We start from the raw sequence: 22,749 nt of genomic DNA, 5'->3' as shown, positions 1-22,749 counted from the left end.
ACCATCACCTCTGCTAACTTGGTGAGTATAATTCTGCATGATAAAAGAAATTGTCTCAGAGTGGAGACTGCTTTTTAGTCTGGAATAATGTGAATATTTCAATGCCAGCTGCCAGCAGTGCCTTTGTCGACTGCAGAGTCAGCTTCAGCCAAATTTGTTCTCATTCACACGTACATCTTGGCTTAGAATGGCATTTCTGATCAGGTAAAAAATAGGAAATGAGCTCAGCATCACCAGCACACTAATGAAACTCAAATTTCCTCATAGCTGGTGGTAGGCCAGTGAATCCTGCTGGAGGAACCCCACAGCCCTGTGACAAGGGGGCACATACTGAGATCACTGTCACACCACCCAGTTCTCAGGTTCTCCTCGGATATGTGTGTTGAGAAACACAGAAAAAAAATCTATAGGAAAAGCCCAGTTTAATCCATTAGGACAATAATTTCCTTGTGTTTATCAAAGGCTCATAAATGTAATGAAACCAACGTGGACAGTTGGACACAATTTTTGGTTAAGGAAATCTGCAGTGACAGCATTCTGCCCTTCACTGACAGGGAATAGTGACAGCAGAAACATTCTGTGTCACAGATTCACTGTTCTGGTGCTCCTCATATTGTCATGAGGAGAGAAATAAATACAAAATGCATTCATACTGGTATCTGGGACAATGTGGGAATTAATGGTGTAATGGCAGAGGAGCAAAAGTCTAAGCATCCGCATTCCCTAGACCAGCTCATCAGACTCTTGTCTGTGCTGCTGGAATTTTTTTCCTCTCTATAGTGCACATCATGGATTTTGGTTGTAAGAACTATTTTCTTTCTGTTCTTTAATGACAGAAGAAATGAGCACAGGATGATTTTTAGACAGGGAATTGTGGGTGTTGTTTTGTTTTCTTTAAAAACTAACAGAGCAGCTTTAATTTAAAAAAAGATATTGTTGTTCAAGAATGATAAAATCATCTAAAAAAGAGAACATTGCTAGTAATAACTTTTTTACTGTGTGACCAGATACTTGGAAAATTTATATTTGAACCTAATTCATCCCAGAATTAGTTGTTACTAGACTGAAACTACAGGGCAATAGATTTGGGGGATTCTAGGGGGAAATCTTGGTGAGTCATTTTGTATTAAATGAGCAGGTGAATTTGTCCATGTTTCACAGCAGTCATGAGATCTTGCTTGTGAAGGTTACTGCTGTGTTCTCTTTTCCAAGCACTAACTTGCTTCTGTTTTGGAAATAAAAAAAATAACCAACAACTTTGTGGTAATAAAGTATTCTGATAGCTACAAGGACAGTGAGCATTAGCAGAAGCTGAGTGTTGTGGCTCCTCATGACCATAATTATTTTGATTCAATAAGTATGAGGAGAAAACAAGGTAAAAGTAGAGCAGTGCAAGCAGCTCAACAGACACGAAGATAATAACTCTCACTGTTGATGGTGACATTTGGTATTGAGAGCTGTTACTTCTCAGCAAGAAGATCAGGTAGATAAAAAGCTATGAATTGATTTGACCTGGCATGTTTAAGAAATGGAAATTTTAAAAGAAAGTATGCAGTGAGTGAAGTCATTGCAGAGGTTCCGTTATTTTCTTCTGGTTTCAGAATTATTGATTTTCTAGGAGTGTTAATGTAAGTATTTCTCAAAAGGAATTATGTGTATTTTCTTGTGAATGAAACTGCTACTGTATTTCTGCTGAAATGTTAGGGAGGTACGAAATTAGTTATTTCTTTAATTATTTATTCTGTAAAGTCTTAATAATTTAAGTGACTTTACCTAAAGAAAGAAAGAAAAATAGATAAGTTCCATCAGCCATTGAGAATGTGATAAGCCAGTGGAAAGTGGCAGAAGATGGCTTATGAGAATTTAATTATAGTAAAAACAAAACCAAAACCCAACTTATACTGAGCTAATTGAAGAAAGAAAAGCCAAACAGAACTTTAAAGAAAAAAACCCCTGAAACACCCCCCCTACACACTCCACCTCAATTTAGTTCAGTGCTATGATTGTTATCCTGCCTATTTTGAGTGTTCCTGGTGCAATCTGGACAACACAAACAATCTGAGAATTTATAATCAAATTGATTGTGAGGTACACATTGGCTGCTGTCATTGACAGCGATGGGCACCTACCTCTGCTCTGCACTTTACAGGCATTTTCTATTGATCCATTTTCTGCGCAGTGTCTAATACTGCTGATGGTACATTGTTGTGATTGCATTTAATGATTAAATTGACATTTCAGGCTTGGCTGTTTGTCAGGAGAGTTTTTCTTTTGTTTTGTGATGCTCTTTTTTTTATTTTTATTTTTTTAAAGTATATGTCTGATAATAGACAGTCCATATGCAACTGTGCTGAGTGCTGGTGTATATGATTGCTGCCCAGGCCCCTGGAGCTCTCAGCTAGAGATATATCACATGTTTTCCAGGGGGGCTGGGTCAGTTGTCAGAAATGAAAGTGAAGCCATTTGTTGCCTTTGTTTTTTCATTTTGTTTTGCAGCAGCATCATGGATTTTGTTCAGATTTACGGGAGACTGCCTCAACTAAACAACTGCCACTGCAAGCAGCAAAAGTCACACTCTACTCAGTTCATTCTGAATTGGAACCATCTATTACCCCTCTACAGTGAGTTTAATAACTCCCATAATTTTCTGCTATAGATTCACATAAAGGGCATGTTATTTTTTAAAAGAGAAATACGTTTTCCCCTATCTGGGCCTGACAAATCTATAAGCCAAACCTTCCATTAACTAAAAGAAGAATTTCCTTTATTTTACACAGGTTCTTTCCTAACCTTTAAGGTAATTAGCTGTAATTATGCTGCTATGTAATTATAGTGTTGATATTCTAAGTATTCTGAATTTTATTCTGGTTTCTGTGGTGCTGCACAGACCTGAAGTAGTAGCTGGACTGTAGCCAATTTTTGGTGTGCATTTGCTGAAATATAGGGATAATTATTCCTTAAAATGAATGTTCATTTTGGCATAAGTATGATTTTTTCTCAGTCTTTCAGCTTTATTGCTTCTTTTATTAGCAGCTTTTCAATTTCCTTAATCCTAAACAGAGGCTTTTTGGGAATGGAGGTAGGGATTATTTTGGTGTTTATTAACAAACCTAATGCTCTTAACCTTACACAAGTATGAGTTTATTCAGATGGACGGGTTCTGCTCCACATGCATTTTGTAGCTGCCATTGTAGCTGGGCAGACCTTTTCAGGACAAGTGGAATAATTGGTAGACATAAGAGGTTTGCAGTTGTTTATACAACCTCTGTCACAATGGTTTGTTTTATAAAACTGTCCTGGGAGATGCTCACCCACCCTTGCCAGAACCTCTCCTAATCTGCCACACTTAACTGACATGGAATTTTCACATCAACATGTTTTTGTGTGTATTTCCTGGTATATCAGACTGTGAAGTTCAGAACACACTGAAGCATCCCAGAAATCACAAGAGAGATCACAAGGGCAGGGCAGCATTTCTCATAATGTATGTTTGCAGTTCCAGCTAGAATCGGGTGGAAATGAAACAACAATAAATTTGTCAAAAATTCTTAACCTTCTTGTTCAATTTAATTGCTTTTTATCTGTTAGTTTCTATTCTGTGATCTGCTGGATGATCTTGGTGGACCTGACACATTTCCTTCATAAATGAAGAATAATTCCTATGTCCCTAATGAAGTTCTCTGAGCTCAGCTTTTAATGACAATTCAAATAATGAAGTGTTATTTATCTGAAATATATGCCTGAAATATTTGGGAGGGAAAAATAGAATTTAAATATTTTCCTCCAAATTCTAGGTAGAATTAAAATATTCCCTTTTATTAGAGGAGAAGTGGAGACTATAAGGACTATAAACATGCCATTAGAAAATGAAATTCTAGTCCACATTTGCTTGTCTCTTTTGTCCTTGACACAAAGTTGAAAGAACAAAGCCTTGTATGAGGTCAGAAGTTCTCAGCTGTGGGCTGACAACCCACTGGTATTTCTGCTATCCTGAAGTACAGGTGGAAACAGTGTAGACTATAGTTGGTTCATAATCTTTTAAAGGGATATTATTATCTACTGTAATGAAGAGGAGTCACCAAGCCAGTCTATTTGGTCTGGAATGGAAGTAAATGGGGAAAACAATGAAAAAAATCTTCATAGGTTCCCCATTCTTTCTCTCCAATACATTATTAATAAAACCTAAAACTCATTCATAATCTTGCAGTGGTTGTGTTTGGACCACATATTCCTTTGGACACAAACCATGTTCTATAGTGTTTCTGCAATACAAAATGATCCCAAAGGGCAGAGGCTGCCCAGGGCTTGGTGTGGGACAGCAGACACAGCCCAAAAGAGCTTCTGCTGTTCCATTTATTCCCTCAGGGAGACAGCTCTTCTGTTCTCTTCAGTACAGATGGGCAGTAAAACATTTGAAGAGTTTACTGTAGCATTTCAGCCCAGGGTACAGAGCTGCTCACTGGCACTGAAGTGCCCTAAACCTCCCAGGCAGCAAAGCACAGCTGAGTCAGCTTTCTTAGTCTTGTCTTTGGCTCTGCAGGACGTGAATGTGTCAGCAAATTAAGAGCTTGGCCAGCGTGCAGGGAACATGCCTGGACAATCCTGCACAGTTGCTTATCCAGTATCTGGGGTGTAGGTGTGAAAACAGATTCCATTACAGCAGCACTCCTGGGCTGCCTCCTTTCTTCCCACACCTACGACGCTGCTGACTTAACTGGTGGTTGTGCTTTGCTTGGAAAGACAACTCTATCTGGAGGCATAAATTAAGTCAGTGTAGCTTTGAGATATGCATGAGCCTTTAGGAGTTTAAATCCTGCTGGTGCAGACGTGCCCAGGGCATATTCACTGAGCATCATTCGTTTGAACAAGGAGTTGTGCTGGCTGTGCATGTGATACGAGGAGTGCGTATTTAAGGATGATGTTGCTGACTCACAGACCTGTCAGATAAAAGAAGTATTCACAGAGAGGATACAATAGCTGGCCTGTTTGCTAACTTGAATAGAAAGTTAACTTTCAGTAGGACTGTGCAGACTGTATTTACTGAAAGGAAAGGCAGAGTATCTTGGAGGAGGAAATATGAAGTGTGGGGACATGGACAAGCTTCTGTTAACTTATGGGGTCTCTGACAGAAATATTGCTCAGCAAATAAGGACTTCCTTTGGTGATTCACTCTCTGTATTCTGTTTGTCATTTAATCTAACTTCAAACTCTAAAAATTGTGAATAAAACATATTAGTACACAGGACAATTTGACATACACCACAGGAACTGTTCACTGAGGTCATCATCTCTGCAGTGTAGGGGAAAACAGCACCTTAGCCAAAGGAGCAAGAGAGTTGGAATCTGAGCCAGTGGCAGTGCCAAAATGAGAGAATAAACATCTCTTCAAACACCAAACCTTATGGAGATTGCCTAAAATTTGCCTGCTTGGCTGGGCCTTCCTCTGAAAGCTGTCTTGCAACAGATTAATTAAAGCAGATGAGCTTCTAGATTTTTTTTTTTTTTTTGCCATGGAGACAAATCAGTTTTCCTTATAACAGCTTCTGATGTTTCAGACAGCCAAAGATTATGACAGGATGAAATACTTCTCTGTATTTAATTATCAAGTTTTTAATTTGAATTTATCAGGAAACTTGTTGGGTAGGGTTTGCAAAATTGTCAGGCAAAGGAGTTTTCTAAAAATAAGATGTTGTTAGCAAGATACTCAGCATGCGTAAGATGAAGGAATTTATAAATAGGTTTAGGAAGTATTGAGCCCATTATGAAATAAATAGAAAATAGATTTTTAGGGATATGACCATGTGTGAAAGCTATTTTAAATGAGCCTAAATCCTCACTGTGGAGGCTTTGTCTCACTCTTTCTGTGGTACCAGACATTCTCCAGCCCCACAATGAAAGGGAATGATATGAAAGAATATGTGTGGTAGAAAGCAAGAGTAGAGATTCTGCCAGCAGGAATCAAGTGGTCTAATTCATCTGACATTTTATCTTCTGCCATCTCCTTATTTTTGTTGATTTTGTTTTGCTGATGATATTGTCTTTTTTCAAAATCAGAAGTGTCAAAAGTAGCCTCCCTAGAAAAAGTGCAGATTTAGGAGGGGATGGGTCACGGGGATCCATTGGCTGGGTTTGTGGTTCTCCCACAGGAGATCACTTTTAAAGCAAATCTACCCATCTTTCCATGCTTGTGTTTGAATTGAGGAGTGATCTGGGAGCACTCAAAGCAGACTTCTTGCAGAGTAATACACACCAAAACCTGTGCTCTGGGAGTGTACCTAATGAGCTCCAGCTTCTGATGGGTGTTCATCCCCAGAACTAGACTAGAACCAGCCCAGAGCCATTCCCAACCACTCCCCTGGCACAGAGGCCTGGAGTGGGCTCATTTTGGTGTTTTACACCAAATGTCTCATTGCTCAAATATGCTGTTATTGCACTGTGGGGCCTCTTGCAGTAGACATGATCCTAATTTGATCAATGAGGTAGTTGTGAGACCCTATAACAAGATGACTGTAACAAGATCACTAGCTGGTAATGGAGAAGAAAGAGTAGTTAGAACAAATAAAATGTATTTCCTAAGGAGAAATAATAGATTAAATAAAGTGCACTTCTAATGCCTTTCTTATACGCCATATCCTTTTAGTGTATAAATTCATACTCCTGTGGAAGCTGAGGGAGATTATGTAATCCATATGAAATTTCTTGTTCTGTTTTTATATTGTCACAATACTGCATTGGAGTGTGTACCCAAAACTAAAACCAAAGCAGAAAGAAGATGTCTTTTTATTATTAAATGTCGGGGCCTTTTTCTTGCTTATCGTATTTGAGGTATGTATTTTCAGTCTCAAGTGATATATTTAATAAAAATTAGTTTTAAAACCAGTGAAGAATGAAACAAAGTGAAAAACAAGAAGAATATAAATTTACTTCAGTGCTTTCAAATTCTCTTGTTGGCATGATATTTTCTATTGTTTTCATTCACATTTCACTACCACATTGCAAGCAGCACTGACAGCCAACCTTTACTTATTTTTTTATTAGCAATTCTATTTAAGAACATGAATATTTTATCCGGTTACTTCCCAATGCAAGAAACTTCTCAGAGAATTGCATCATTTCTATTATTTAAGAACTTGGTCAGGATGTCAAGAGCACAGCCTGATTCCAGGAGCTTAATCTTCATGTACTAGTATGTTCAGGAATTGCCATTCTCTTTTCTAACTTACTTACTTATAGGAAAATGCCTATATTATAAAAAACTCTAATTGTAAACCTGTTGGTCAAATCTCTTTTTGTCTCCTTCCTCCGATTGGATTATTTCTTTTCCAGAAGCAAACTTAATAGAAACGATAGAGTCACCTAAGTCTGGATTTTTATGGAATGGAGCAAACTGAAAAAAATCACTGGGCTTGAGCAGGTTCAGGAGACCAGAGTGGCCACATAAGAATGATGAATTTAGGCTTCTATTTAACATTTTGTCTGCTGGTCTTGAAAGCTTTTCTCCTGACTATGGGAAGATACCTTGTTAAGAACAGATCATCATATTTTATCAAGCATTTCATGTTTCTATGACTCCTGATAGGTAAACTGAGAGCAAACAGAGACAACCATCATTTTTGTTTTGAAAAGCAAAGGATTGGAACATTTAGATTTGGTCATAATGGAAACTACAAACAACTCTTGCCCTTTGGAATCCTGTTTACCATCTTATTCCATGATGAATGGATAATGATCAGTGTAAGCTCTTTGTGTGGTGGCTCATATGTAACTGATGCAGAGTAGATTACAGGATGTGTCAGCACTGATGAAAAGGGAAAAGTTATTTTTCTGACAGAAAAATTCACTTAAAGCTGTAAAGATTATATTCTTCTGAAGCAGAATAATTTTGATAAAGACAGAGATTTTAAAGCATTATTTTAAAGCATAGCTATCTCAGCGTTGCTTTCCTCAATTTTGCATAGGTGATACAGAAGACAAGCTGGTTTAGATAGCTTGACACTGGAGATTAGGTGTGATAAGCAAAGCTGAAATTCTTTAATTGTTTGCTCTCTATGCACTTAATGATGCCCTGGATTTTCCTGTTGCCCTTACTATGCTAAGCCCCTGAATTCACCCAGAGATGTACTGGCTGCCTGGAAATGCCAGGTGAATACCAGAGTGTGCCAAAGCGGTTTCCTACAGGGTCAGATTCCTCCTCTGAGATGACAGCTGTTGTTCAAAGTATATTTAATGCCTTAAACATCTGAACTGATCCACGCTAAAACATATGGGAAAAGTTCAAAGGTGCAACAGCAACACATGACTCTTAATTTAGTGAAAGCAATTGAGAGATAATGTGAATAATCCTTACTAAGGGAAATAGAGGGTGAAACTTTTTAATGCTCGCACTCAGCTGAGTTTTGTTTGCTTATAAATATGCATTTAATGTTTGGTTATTTTTATGTTTAAGTTGTTCACTGGCCAGGGTAGTATACCTGCCTTCTAGCCCTGAAACACTAGAATCACGATCCCTCACATCACAATAACAAAAAGAGATATTTTTATTTCAGTTCTCTAATTTTGCACAAATTATTTGTTGAAACACAAACTGAAAACCATCTGTAACGTCTCCTAAAATAAGCATCATCCTCATTCTCTGAATCTCTCCAGCTCCTGTTTATTTGGTAAACAGGACCTCTAAATGCACATCCAAGGCATCCCATGGTCCTATTATACTATCAGTGCTCGGCAACCTTTACTTAACTTTGTAACCTTATAAAAGACTTGTCAATGAGCCAACTGTGTTAGAATCATCACAGTCAGTTAAAAAATTTTACTGTTTTCCTTTCTGAGAGTTAATTATGAGTTGCCAGTGCTTGTTTTTGTAGAGAGGTTTGTCTCCATGAGGGAAAGTGTTCCTGATGCATTTGACATTAATTTCTGTCATAGTGTTTAAAAGGCTTAATTTTAGTTAGGTGTCTAGGGATTTAGTTCCAGAATTCCCATTATCCTAATTGGTTTAGCAGGCTGAAGCAACTCAATGCACTTTCAGGCAATTATTTCACCCTTCAGCTGCTGGCATCATACTAAAGGAAATAGATTATGTCATTTGTGTTTTCCCAGAAACTTACCTTGTAGCTGTGCCCTGGTGTCAGGAAATCAAGTGTCTAAATAATGAAAATGCTACAAATTGTTGCAAATTGCAGAAAATGACAGAGATTCCATCAGCAACCAGTGTCACATCTCGGTTTATGGGGCTTCCTTTTCAAGAAGTGGATAACACAAATAAAATAGCAGTGACCTTGATTCATCTTCATAATGGTGCTATCACTGAGGGAGTGAAGGCCAGAATTTTGATGCTGTTTGTATATTAGTTTTAGAGGAAATGCATTCCTGGCTGCAATGTGACAAAGAAAATGCTTCAAGAATGGGACTCAGAGGCTAAAAATAAGGATTCCAGTCCTGGCACTGAACACTGTCTCATAGTAAGTGGAAACGCAATGTTTTTTGGTGTCTAATTTAAAGAGATACTGATCATGTTAAAGTTGTGACCATTAATATTACTGGTACTTCAGAGCTTCAGATTTGTTCTTTAAAATATTGAGTGGTACTTCAAGGATGACATAAAATCAAAAGGGGCTGGCTGACCTTTGCAACCACAAAGTGTGATCTGTTGGGTCCCATGGAAGGGGCTGATGAAGATCCTGGGGGCCCTTGTTCCCAGCTCTGTGATTTGACTTTTGGCTGTCTGAAGATGTGTACAGGTGGGAGTGCATGGCCAAGTGGAGGTTGTGGTGAAGCTGCAGCCTCTGTGACAGACACAAATACAGCTCAGAGTGACACAGGCAGTCCCCAGTTTGGATGGCATTTGGATGGTGGGTTGCATGTCCAGCTAATGAAGTGCTGCAGCTTGTCAGCCTGCACTGAGCTGGGCCTGGTTTTTTTAAAGCAGTTTCTATTCTGTGTTTCTCACTCTGCTTTTCACTTTTGCAAGGAATGGTAGTTGGAGAGACATCTTGCCTGTTGTCTTACAAGACTCCCATTGTTTCCAACTTCTTGCCACAGAGGACAGTGACTTGTTTTTGGAGGTGAATCCTTTAGGTGCCAGGCTCCTGCATAGCAGGTTCTACAGTAAATATTTGCTAATTTTATTTTTGATAATATGTTGCTTTTTGCTCCTGGTACAATTTTGCTTACTTTTGTAGAAAATTTATCTCTAGACTAAAGGTCACAGTGTGGATTATCTTACAGACCCAAAATAGCTGATTCTAACACATTTCTTTCTCTTTTCTTTCAAATAAATCTTTGTACTGCCCTGTAGCAGTGCTTTTTACTAATGAGAGCTATTGCCAGGCTTCCCTGTTATGGCACTTGTTAGAAATGTGCTTAAGATACAAAAGAGGCGGCTCATTGGGCTTTCATCAGTTCTTAGTCACTGTCAGAATTAGGATCAGTGTTTTATTTAAAGCCCAGTGATTCAGTTCAGATCCCTCTAATTCTCAAGGGAGGGCTGCTCACAAGAGAAAAAATAACAGTTTTCGTACAGACTTGTCTTCAAATCCCTACATAAAACACTAACTTAAAAGAACAGCAGTGTAGCTCAGATGGGGTATGAATTGGCTGTAACCTGCTAGAAAGTTTAAAATACAGCACCATTATAATAAGTAAGGCCAGATGTCTTCCTTTTCTCACAAAATCTGTTTAGACATTTGTAGAATTCCTTTGTTTTGGAACAGTTTCATCATATCTCTTCTGTAGATCCTTTGGTATGTGGATCAGACAGATTTTTAGCAAAAGCCTATTCACAAGCAATGGACCAACCCCTTGTTTCTAAAGAGGAGCCAATTCTCTGATTCTTTCAAAGATATGAGCAAATTTTTCACCATATTGAGTGGCCTTTGGCTGCAGGTGAAGAATTCAACAGCTTGTGGGAGTGCTAATTAGTGCTAATAATAACTTCAGTGACCTGCCTTGGCTTTAAAATGCCTGACAGAAATTACCCTGTCCTTGAAGGACAGAGATTTTGTTTCTGTGCCTGTCTGATTAGGGACTCTCATGCCCACATGAGTCTGTGTTTAGGGATCATACACAATTAACTAAGTGGCTGCATGTGTGTAGGGGAAAGAGAAGTGGGTGGTGTTGGACAATCAAGAGGAAAAAAGGCAGAAATCTCCCAAAAATACTGCGCTGGAATTCCATTATTGAAGAGATTTCTCCTGTAGGCTAAATAGCCTTTTTAAATCTAGAAGTAATAATAGGAAAGCATTAGATTAGGAATTGGATTGTTCAAAATTAAACCTTGTCTCTCTAATTTTGGTACTTTTGCCATGGTTAATTTGCTGAAATATGTATGAGGGTCTGAGGGAAATGTAAGCTTTAATTTGAGCAAGTACCCAAAAATCTCCAAAGTACAAAATTTTTTTTTTCTGGCCAATAGGTTGCTGATGGTGCAGAAAACAATTGTGTTTTCAAGGATATTTCCCTAGACCTTTCCAATATAAATATTATTAACACTATCCAGAACAACGAGTTACATTATTTTATGAGCTGGAATGATAAATTAGGGTTTTTTCTGAGTTCCCTTCCTTTTGCTAAAGTGATTTTTGAAAACCAATCAAATTAGAGGAGAGGAAAGGATCTTTAAATTTCTAATAGAGCCTAAATGTGATGATAGAAAGCCTGGAAAGGGAGCAGATTTATTTACTTTTCAAAATCGAGATTAAGAACTTAAAAGAAATTAAAAAAATATTACTCAAGGGTTAGGGTGTTTAGATCCTAACCAGACATTTGGCTTCAGTGCTGCCCAAGGAACTCTAGGCAGAATTCTTCCCTATCTTGCTTCCACCCACTCACTCCTGACCTCCCATGGTCCCCATTCTTGTCCCAGCACAGCTGGTCACTGAGTTGCTGAGTGCACAGGATCAGGGAGCTTATCCAGCTGAAAAGTAGGATCACAGGAAAGAAATAGGATTATTTCTCAACTGGATCAGTTTCCAGGCTGATTGACTACAAGAAAAATTGTAGAATCATTCTGTGACTAAGCAGCTGTGCTGGCTCAGGGGAGAGGCTCAGGAAGTACCTGCACCAGTGGCCTGAGGCACTGCTGAAGTTGTTAATGTCACCCAGTGTGTCATGAACGACAGCCTTTCCTTGGACTCTAAAATGTCTGCCATCACTAGGCACTGGCTAAATACAAAGCACAAAAATCAAGTATCTGAGGCCTTGTTTTTCCCCGGAGCTAGGCAAATGCAGATTATTAACTCTTTCATTCCTATAAATATTTGATTTTCTGATAGAATTCTGATTTGGCATAATTCATGTCTTTAGTCTCAGTTTGGTTCTGCTGTTAAATGGCATTCTAGAAAACAAGGAGCAAAAAATATTCACATTCAATTGCCTTATTATGATCAATTAAGCTTACTCAGGAACACAGTCATGTATTGAGGGACTAACTGGCTGCACAGCAGGAGGAAAAATGTTATTTTACTGCATTTTCCAACTACCCACACCATCCAAGAGTGTACAATATGCAATGAAGGTAGAGATAGCCAGGCAGTGTCAGCTCACAGAAATCCCTGGGGAAATTACTACATTTTGATGAAATAAAGGAATACCTGAAACAAACAGTCTGGAAATTCCAGGGATCCACAGTGTCCCATAGTACAACAATTAAGTTGTGTGGCTGTGTTGACTTTGAAAAACACAAATGCAGCTAGTCAGTAGCTGAATTGTGACTTACAGCATGTTATAGAGTAGATAGATGTAAAAGATTCTTTAATCACTTGTTAAAGATCCATTTGTTTGGATTACTCTGGACTTGGTCCAGGATGTCTAAAGGGGAAATCAGAAGCAATGAAGTGCTGAGGTGGCAGAGTGCTAAACGCTGATCTGATGGGTGGCTGATGGTGAGAAGTCCTTGTGAACTCAGAGTACCCAAGCCCTGAGAAGATGCAGCGTTAACTCTCAGGTGTCTGAGAATTCTGTTCCCTTCTGCTCATCAGGATGATTATTTTCAAAATATCCAAAGTGATTCTTTTTTTTAAAGCCAATTAAAGAACTAATCTTGATACTTCATAGATGGAAAGTAACTAATAACTTAATATCAGCTCTTTTGATGGTGTTCACGGGAGTAACATTTCATTTCAGTGAATAGTGACATACATCTTAAAGCCATGCAGGTATCCTCAGTGGAATTAATTGACTAGAACTTCATGTTTTGTAAAGATGAAGATTTTTTATGGCTATACATAACCTTCATAACCTAGACTGGAAGGATAGAGGAGGGCATTGAATCATAAGAGAAAAAACAAACAAATCCAAAGTGCAAATCCTATGAATTTACTGAAATTCCAGAAATGGATTTGGGAGAAGGGGCGTGCAGATTCCTCTTGGAACAGTATGTCATACTCCTGCTTTTATTTCTATTCTCCAGCAATCTCTGTGATAATTGTGTTAATTCCTGCTACCTAAAATTCCAGCTAGAAGAACACAATGTATTCAGCAGCCCTTCCCATTGCCATTTACTCTGAGCTATGATTTGGGAGATTAAAATAGTAAGCAGCACAACTATCTGTTCTGTAAGCTGGATCAAAGACTCTGAGTTTTGCCCATCTTGTCAGATCTGAATCTCCATTGTATTTTTTGGGGTGACACTGGCACTACCAAACCAGAGTGTGCCAAGAGATGTGTTTCTTGGCTGAATTTTCTTGGAAAAGTTACAGTTCCTTTAAATTACCTTATTAAAGATCACATTATGGTCACAGAGCGTGTGAGAAGAGACTAAGATTGTTAACAGCATCCATCAGGATCCTGCTGAACTCCTCTGTCCAGGAAACAGTGCAGATATTGTTATTGGGATGTGGGTAACATTCTGGCAGAGAGAAAAGGCACACAAAGCTTTTGACAAGACTGAACCCTAAAGGTATCTGTGCCCTAAGAAAAATGTGAAAACCTCCTAAAGGTCTGTGGGACACACAGCTTGTACTGGTGTAGAATGGAGGCTGAGGGTCACCAATTCATTTGTAGTTAGCAAAATATCATGTTTAGCACATACTCTGTGTGTTTGGTAGTATTTGAAATACTGTTAACTAGGGGCTGGAAGAAACCTTTCAGAGTTTCTTTTTTCTGTGCTGACCTTGGTGTGCCCTAGAGAGCAATAAGTGCAGGTCAGCTGGCTGAGATGGAATACTTTCTGGCGCAGGCAGTGCCCAGATACTCTCCCTGCAGGGACTGCAGGAGCCCACCAAGCCTGAGGATCACAAAGTACCGACCGCCCATTTTGAGCAGAGGTGGCTAAATTGCATCCTCCTCGTGGTCAATGGAAAACAGAAGAGTAACTTCAGCACTGCACACTGGAATGTTTTGTGTTGGAACCTTTTTAGAACTTTATTGGGTAAGCTATAGACAAAGATTACTAATAAAACCAGCTTATTAGTATCTCAGATTTCATGATTCTCTGATTTCATCTACTAAGTAAAGAATGATTTATGATGTTCCTTATGAAAAAACTGTTCCCAATTAAAAGAACAAGCCTTAATTTCTTTTCCCAGGTAAGCAGAAGGTAAGCATGATTGATAGAGAGCACAGTGGATTTTCAGATGATGTGCCAGCTGGCTTTCTGTGCAGTTTCTGGTGCTGCAGAGATCGAGTACTAATGCTTTACACTGGTAGCTGAGTTCTTTGAATATTCTGTGTTCCTTTCTTTCTTTGTTTAGGTCTAGACTCTAATTCTTCAATCTGCTCTGCTCATTTCTGTACTGGCAGAACAGGCCAGAGAATCAACTGTAACCTGGTCACAGTTCCCTCCATTTACTCTGTACTCTGGAGGGAGGAACGCATCCTCCGTGTAACACCTCAGTATTTCTTGAAAACTGTACAAAAACTGCTTTGGGGTTACTTTCAAGAGTCAGAGAAGACTCCATTTGTCTCCTGGTTGCAGCTGGTCCTTAACCTGAAAAGCAGATTTGGGGAATCCCACACAGATACAATCTGTGAAAGTCTTGTTCCTGCTGGTAAACCTCTGCTCTGGGACAGCTTCATCCAGCTCACTCTCATTTGCATAAACACATTAAATGCAATTAGGGCTGTCAGGTTTCCTTGTAGTTTAGCCAGACACTGTTGTGTGTAGGTGGCAATTTATGTGTTGTCATAGACAAGCTATTTTAGTCAAGATCAGTTATGAAATTGTTCAGGTGTTTGAAAGGTCTGGAAGGTGCTGACTCCAGTGAATCACAGAAGTGATAATGCAGCATTAATAGGCATTGGGTGAGACACTGAAAAAGTTTAAGTAGCTACTAAGGACTTGATTCAATACCTGTAGAAGGTTTAGGGGACGAATAGTTTACAGACCATATATTTGGCATAGTAAATTGGAGGTTCAACCTTTTCCACATGTCCTAAAAGCACTGTTAATTCATATTATTTCTTCCTCACAGTTTAGGCCCTAAAAGTAATAATCTGTTTCAGTAATAGTAAACAGTTTCAGAAATGCAGTAGCATTTGTGTCTTTCTGAAAAAAATGATAAGGGTTTTAGATAGTATTCATCATTCTTACAAATGATTAAACTTTAAAAAAAATTCTTGGAAGATTGTAAGCTCTCTGGTAAAAGCATGGCCTGAATAATACCATTCAAAATATTTTGTTTGTATTGAATAAAAGTTGCCCAAACGGTTCTGCTTTAAAAAAGAAGATCAGTTTCTCCCATGTCCCTTCCCTTCCTCGTCAGCCCCTCAAAAGGAAACCTTGAGGGCATTGGCACTGTCATCTTCAGTTAAAAGTACAAGCGACATAAATATGGAAAGTAACACTTCTATTGCACTACAACTCCCCCCCCAGAATCAAATGGGAATATAACAAATTAAAATACTGTCCTCTTAAAGCATGAATATAATTTATCATATTTTTTGTCTGAAAGTCCATAAAGTTTAATAATTTGTATTTTTATAACAACTTGTAAAATTCCAATCAAAGATAAGTTCTGGACAAGTTTTAGTCTGAAGACAGGACAATTACCTGTACAGTATATTTACTAGACAATGATTTGCCTGATAAATAAATCAGAATGTAATTGGATAGTCTTTCAGTATATGTATCTTTTATTAGCACAACAAAGGAACACCCATACATACCACCCCCATCCCAGTTTGACAGAATCTTTAATTTGAGGGACTTTTGGAAATGCAGACTGGCAAACATGGACATAAACCTTAATTGTTGTCCTCCAACATCCCTTATGACCCATTGCTGCTGAAAGGGAGAAGAATGGTGCTTGAAATGGTAAATAAAATCTTTCAGTCTGACACTGCAGATAACGTTCAGCCTGAGAAGCATAAAGTAGAACCACAAGTGATTTAATGTAGAAAAAATTTTAAAATGAAAAATTAAATCTCAATAGTGTTTCTATACAATTGTTGTCAAAGTTAGCATTAAGATATGGGAGAACATGCCAGTGTAGCAGAATTTTAGGGGCATTTGTCAAGTCCAGACACAAAATTGAACCAAACATGTGTATATGTTTTTATTTTTGTCCTTGGACCCGCTCTGTCATCATCTCCTCCATGGTTCAGCACCTCCCTCTGTAAGTAATCTCCATCAGTTTCCCTTACTGAGTAAACCACCATGCAAAATTAGAAAATGCTTTTTGGAGCAAATATTTCAAAAAAGCAGAAGTTTTGAGGGTTTCTCTCCTAAAAATTGTTTTTTCAGACTGGACATGCTGGTTTCATTCCAGAGAGCAGTATGTGTTCAAACACCTTGCCTACTCATATCCAATATTTCCAGATTTCTTTCTTGTCATTTGTTGCAGCTGGAGTAACACCACAAAGTCTGGAGGCCAAATAGGAGCCCAAATATAAACCAAATATTTTGGGTATTGTTATTATATACCAAATATTATTGATAAAGGATTCAAATAGATTTTACTGGACTAGGCAAGCAAATCAAGAGAATTTCTGTAGCTTTAGGCAACAACTGTTCCTACAACCATCTTGTGTTAGAAGCATTTCAGCCCCAGCAAAAGCTTTTGTTGGCTGATCACAATGGTTATGAGTAAGGGTGTGCAATCCTGTGCAGTTAATGCTTGCTGAGAATATTAGCAGCTCTAACAATTTTAAGAAAAATTTAAAAGGAACAAGCAAGAGAGTTGTCATAGTGATATGACTTTAAAACCAGCATATTTTTCTAGAAGAAAGGCTACAAAGTGTGAAAATGGTAATTTTTTTTAAACTTGGAATAGAGATATTAAACAATTTTTTTTGCAAGAACTGTATTTCACATTTGGTCTGTTGCCAAAGCAGTGAACTTTATCACCCAGGCCTGGCATGTGCAGATAGATGGCCCCTTCTGTCTCTTTTGCCAGTTATTGCTTATGTTGCCAGGAAATCTTAATCATGCTGCTTGGAAGTGGCTGCTGGCCCATCCACCTGCTGCCAAGCTATTCCACTGTATAAGGACTTACCTTCAGCAGTCTCTAAGCTCTAGATAACATAGAGGAAAAAAGGTCACTGTGCTAAGGCCACCCAAGGGGACCATATGGTGTTAAGAGCTACATCATCACTATTGTACTGCTGTTGGTGCAACTCTATTAATATCCCTGCAGCTCCATGTGGGTTGGGCTTAACTACATTTTCCAAAGTGAAATGTGCAGTATGAACCTAGAGTGAAACACAAAATAGGCAGAAAAGAAAAATGTTCTCTTTAATAATGAATGTTTTTATAGATACTGATTTTCTATTAGAACTATATATATATGTTTAAAACTAACTATAACCTTCTCTGGTTTGAGAGAAAAGGAGGAAAATAAGTTAAGTAGTTAGATTGGGGTGCCACCTTATCAAGAACTGTTCTGTAAGGTCAGGTTTTTCAAGTGTCACATGAGTTCAACCACTCTTCATACAGCAGTGCTCAGAAGAATGTAATGCTGAAGTCATATGAATTACAATCCTCTGGTGAATTTAAGCTCCTCATTAAGATGTTCAGTCACTTGCATTAGTAGAAAAATTGAAACTTGTTTTGTGCATGGATAGTTCCTTTGTCAATCAAATTTCCGTTATTGTCTCTTGTCATGGGAAAAGCAAAGGGCCTTCTGTTAGACTACACTTGGATTTTGGACTCTTTAGTGAAAATCTATGGCTGAAATTATATTTGTGGAGTTTTCTACGTGCCAAAAGGAACAATAAGTAGTTTAGACGATAGAAATTTAGTAGAATTCTGAGACTCCTGAGAGCATTGCAAAAGCTTTGTACAGATACAGTGTATCTGAAACACAGCCAGTCAGAAAAAGACAGCAAATAGTTTAGTAGAACTTCTATTAATATCATAACATAGATCATTCGTGTAACTGCTTAGTACCCAGACATCTGAAATTCCAAATTCCAAGAATTCTTGGATCAGTATTTTGGTATGTCATAAAATTTAGCTCCTGAGTCCCTGTTTAAATGACCTAACTAGAAGTGATGTGAACTTCAACTTCAGAGGTGATGCACAAATTACAGTGAAGTAAATGAGGAATATTAATGTTTTTTAGTCTTATTTTTATGGGTTGTAATCATGGTGTATGAAGAAGAGGGAGAGGAAAAGAATATTTTTTTTCAATAATTTTTGGAGCCAGTTTAATTTCATAGCACTTTCTCTCAAACTGGAAGTAGGCTGGGATTACTAATATCCTGTGACCTTGTTGCTTTAGTATGTGTTCTTCCATCATTTAATATAAACCTGAATCGCACAGAATTAGTGAAAACTTAAGGCGCAGATTATTATTACACTGAATATGCTTCAAGGACTTGAAATGAAGGTCTTCTCTACATTTTTACATTTAGGGTAGACTTTAAAGAACTGTTAGATGGTAAAAGTGATATTCACCTTCCATGTTAAAGGCAACCATGTCTTTGTCTTAGCAGACTTTAGCTCTCTTTTTCTGCAGCTTAAATGGCATTTGAATCTTCAGGTTTTTCAGATCTGATAGTGTATACTCTATACACTGCATTTTATTGAGAAATTTTATCTAGGCTTTGGAGGATTTGATATACCAAACATATCTTTTATATCTCTGCAATACTCTTGGGGAATAAAGAAAATGTAACAGCTATTCAGGTTTCTCTGTAATCCATTCCTGTGGTCTATGTTACATTACTAAGATATTAGCACTGTTATACTTAAAACATAGCAGAACTGGATGACAACTGTTACCTTTCTCTTTTGGGCAAAAAAAAGTCCAGCTCAGCTGCCAGCTGTGAGACTGTCAAGTAAGAAGTGCTAGCTCAACAGCAGGCATTTTCATGTCAGCTGCTGGAGAACTCTGCTCTGCACAGCGAAGTGGAATAATGGAATATATTCCCACCTAGTTTTATGTTTACAGAAGAAGAATCAAAATAAATAGAAGCTTATGTTGAAGCATTTTTCACATGCTTTTAGGAAGAATCATCTTGGCTTAACTTCAAGGTTGTTATTTTTAGGTGCTTATTTCTGGTTCTGGGATGCTGCTTTTAGATAATGAACCTTTGCCAGAAATTACAAACTTCTTTCCTGCTATTTAAATGTACAAGAAAACCATGATATTTCAGAAACCCTCTGTGTTTTTTTTTAAATAACCCTGTGTGTGGTTTAAATGGAATGTTGCCTTTGCTTGGTAATGCAAATCTTATTCCATGTAATAAAGTATAAAATAAGAACATATAGTATGTATATTTTATATAACTTGATAAAAATTATTTACATACACTTATCTAAATTGATTTACCCACTGCAGTCTAATTCCTATAAATCCTGATTTTGTAATTCAATTTCTTTACTATGCAGGTGGATAAAATGATACAGAAAAAAAAAATTCAAGCAAAGTTATTTTCTGGGTACAAATGAATGAGTAGGACTTTGATTGTTCTTTGAGAGAATAATTCCCTTACAGGTAATTGTTTTGCTAGAATTACATACCAGACATTAATCTTTGAAAAGGCTTTGCAGACCCTTTTAGTTATACTGTTCATTGCTGCAGTTCCTGCTAAAGCAAGAACAAGGGAGCTCTGAGATGTGAGGGTATCCAGGTAAAATAAATCCAATGCTCATTGAAAGCTGTTTCCATCTGACAGCATTTAAAGGGCTCTTATATGGAACTAAAAACTTTACTGCCCTTCCTTAGTGAGAGGTAATGCCTTATGGTCATTTGCATATGCCATTGTGGGAAGAGAATCTGCCTCCTTGGGAATTGAAATGAAGAAAAAACTCTTTGAGATTACTAAGTGTGGCCAACTCACCGGAGCTGATTGAGGACAGACAGCACCAGCAGAGCTCTGCTGGCAAATCAAATGGCCATAGAAATAAGGCAAGGGTTTGAGAACTGGGAGTTCCATTATCTTCTGGACAAGGTTGGTGTGGCTGAGGTTGGATTGGAGAAGGATAACAAGGGAGTGAAAAATGCAGAAATATACATTAATGCAAATGGATAGTTGGAATTAGATTGGACCGATTTAAAATTGGCAGGAGATGAGGGTACAGGTTCAGCATAGTGAAAAACCAGGTCCTTTAACCTTGTAACTACCCTATGTAGCAGATCTAGTTAGGCTGTGGATAGCCTCGACAAGGAAGTACAGCAGCTTTTTCTTGCATTTTTAGAAATGAACCTGCTCTACTTCTGAAATCAGTCTCTTATCTCAACATACTACGAACTGGGCATATCTGCTAGTGTCAGTATGACTTGTGACTTGTGTTTTGTCACAAGGGAGGTTTTAAAGTGCAGAAGCAATAAGCAAACAAGTGAAGTCCATTGATACAGGAGCCCTAGGTCATGAGGGGAAAGGCAGATGGAGAGAGTGAAGCGACTGACCTTGCTCTGAACAGTGCCACAGTTGGTGGGATGGGGGAGTGGAGCTGCATAAGGCAAGCCCTGTGACTGTGAAAGAACAGGGGTGCCATTATTTCCTCTCCCTGCCTAGTGTTTGTGTTTATGGTGAAGTAAACTTTAACCACACAGTGGAATCTAGATAGATCTGGGCAAAGATTATATGAGATGCCTCAAACTAAAGTTAGTGCTCTAATTTTTGGTTCTCTCAAAAATACAGAATTTGATCAAGGTTTCTAAACAGCTCTGTAAGGTTCACCAACTGTTAAGGATATGCAGATCTTGCTGTCTGATAAACCAGGCCAAGTTATGGCATTGAGTGCAATTTACAGTTCTCAGAGCATTTTGATTCAAGGATTTTATATTGTTCAAAATAAAACCCAAGGGGAAATTTAATGTGCAGAATAAAAGAAAGGTGGTCCTGCCTCCTATAGATTGAAATCACTGTGCCTATTGCACATAAAGCATTTTTATAGCAAATGGTTTCTAAAACTGTTAATACAAATTAACATAAATACAAAACACAGCTACTGAAAGAGGCCATACTTCTGTGAATGTGCATATCTTGCTTTATTTCCAGCTAAAGAGAAAACTACATTTATCCCCTTCAGACTATCAGAAATGTGGTTAAGTAAGAAGGAAAACTCATTCTTGCTCTGTATGGGTCAAACATGAAGCCAAACACAGAGCTGTCTCTCTCAATCACATCTGAGAGGTTTTAAGAAATGCAGTTTTGTGATGCACTTACTCAACAGTCCCTCAGATACTGACACAATGTGCAGTAACACAAATGCATAGGAAATGCCAGTGACAAAGATCCACCACAGTATTGCTCTACAAAACATACTGCAGATGTGCCTCTTTCACTCCAAGATATTCATCCCACCTGAGATGAAAGGCAACTCAGAAAATAAAAGTTTAAACACTCTCCGACAGTTTGAAATGATTCATAGTAGGAGGCTGAATCTATCATATAGAATACTTCCAGCCCAACAGGATTATAACAATATCACTCCAGTGTATATTTTCAAACCAATAAATTTTAAAATTAGCTTCATCAGAAGTTTATTAAGGGTCACAGTACCTTAAGTCTATAGTCTCAAAAGTATGGATTTCTATTGAGAAATATTTGTTGTAATTACAAACAACTGCATTTTCCAATAAACACAGTCAGTTATAAATGCCATAGTTTAAGGGAACATAGCACCCAAACGCAACATGCTGATGATCAGTCAGTCAATGCTACTAAATTTTTATAGCATAAACATTTAAAAAAAAAGTTAATGATCGTTATTTATATGTGATAGTATATTACCTTTTTTCTTCCCTCCATATGTGTTTCCTGAGACGATGACACAAGAAAGCCACAAAAATGAAAGAAGTTGCAAACTTTTCATTTTTTGTTCCTCTGAATGAGAGTTCTGCTAAATTCTGCCAAGAGATGGGAAAAGGAAAGAATTAGCAGGGCTTTGCAAGAAATTCTTTGCCCATTAATCATTAACCCTGAATTCTCCTGTCCCCTACCCCGGATTTTCCTTTTATGGAAGTGAAAATGGAATTTGCCTGTTTTCAGTCTCTTCATTTTCATTTTATGTCACCTGTGGCAGAAATAATTTGGAACTGGATCCTTCTACCTCGCTCAACAGTGCTCAGCTCTGAACACAGGGGGCTTGAGGGCATTTGTTCTGTGAAATACTGGTAAAGGCCATGGGTAGCCAGTTCAAATTCAGTTCGTCAACAGCTCAGTCTGAACACATTGTAAAATAATGGTAAGACCTGAAGGTTAATCTAAATATTTCATTAACATAGACAAGTCTCAGCAAGGGAAGCATCAAAATTTTATATATATGAAACCCTTTCTCATTTCATTAGTAAAATTGGTATCGGATTTTGGATAATCATTAAGTGTTTCAAATTAAGTGAACATATTTTAACACATACA

General features: G+C 37.9%; 1 protein-coding gene across 3 annotated transcripts in view; it reads right to left on the bottom strand.

The window, feature by feature from the left end:
* LIPC (lipase C, hepatic type) overlaps window positions 1-22,281 on the bottom strand; it is a 53,557-nt gene extending 31,276 nt beyond the window's left edge. The window contains exons 1-2 of one of the 3 annotated variants that reach the window (XM_027881526.1): window positions 22,123-22,281; window positions 332-382 (exon numbers count right to left, since the gene is read on the bottom strand). In XM_027881526.1, coding sequence (XP_027737327.1) covers window positions 332-382; window positions 22,123-22,204 — 133 coding nt within the window. In that variant the 5' untranslated portion in view covers window positions 22,205-22,281. The remainder of the gene's footprint in view (window positions 1-331; window positions 383-22,122) is intronic. The other 2 variants (XM_027881524.1, XM_027881525.1) reach the window with 2 other exon arrangements.
* Window positions 22,282-22,749: the final 468 nt, after the last annotated feature.

The sequence above is a fragment of the Empidonax traillii genome, unplaced genomic scaffold, assembly GCF_003031625.1.
Source record: "Empidonax traillii isolate 1590-97213 ecotype Southwest subspecies unplaced genomic scaffold, ASM303162v1 scaffold90:size2128546, whole genome shotgun sequence".
NCBI lineage: Eukaryota > Metazoa > Chordata > Aves > Passeriformes > Tyrannidae > Empidonax > Empidonax traillii.
The sequence above is the reverse complement of the archived record's forward strand: the minus strand, read 5'-3'. Positions and strand labels throughout refer to the sequence as shown.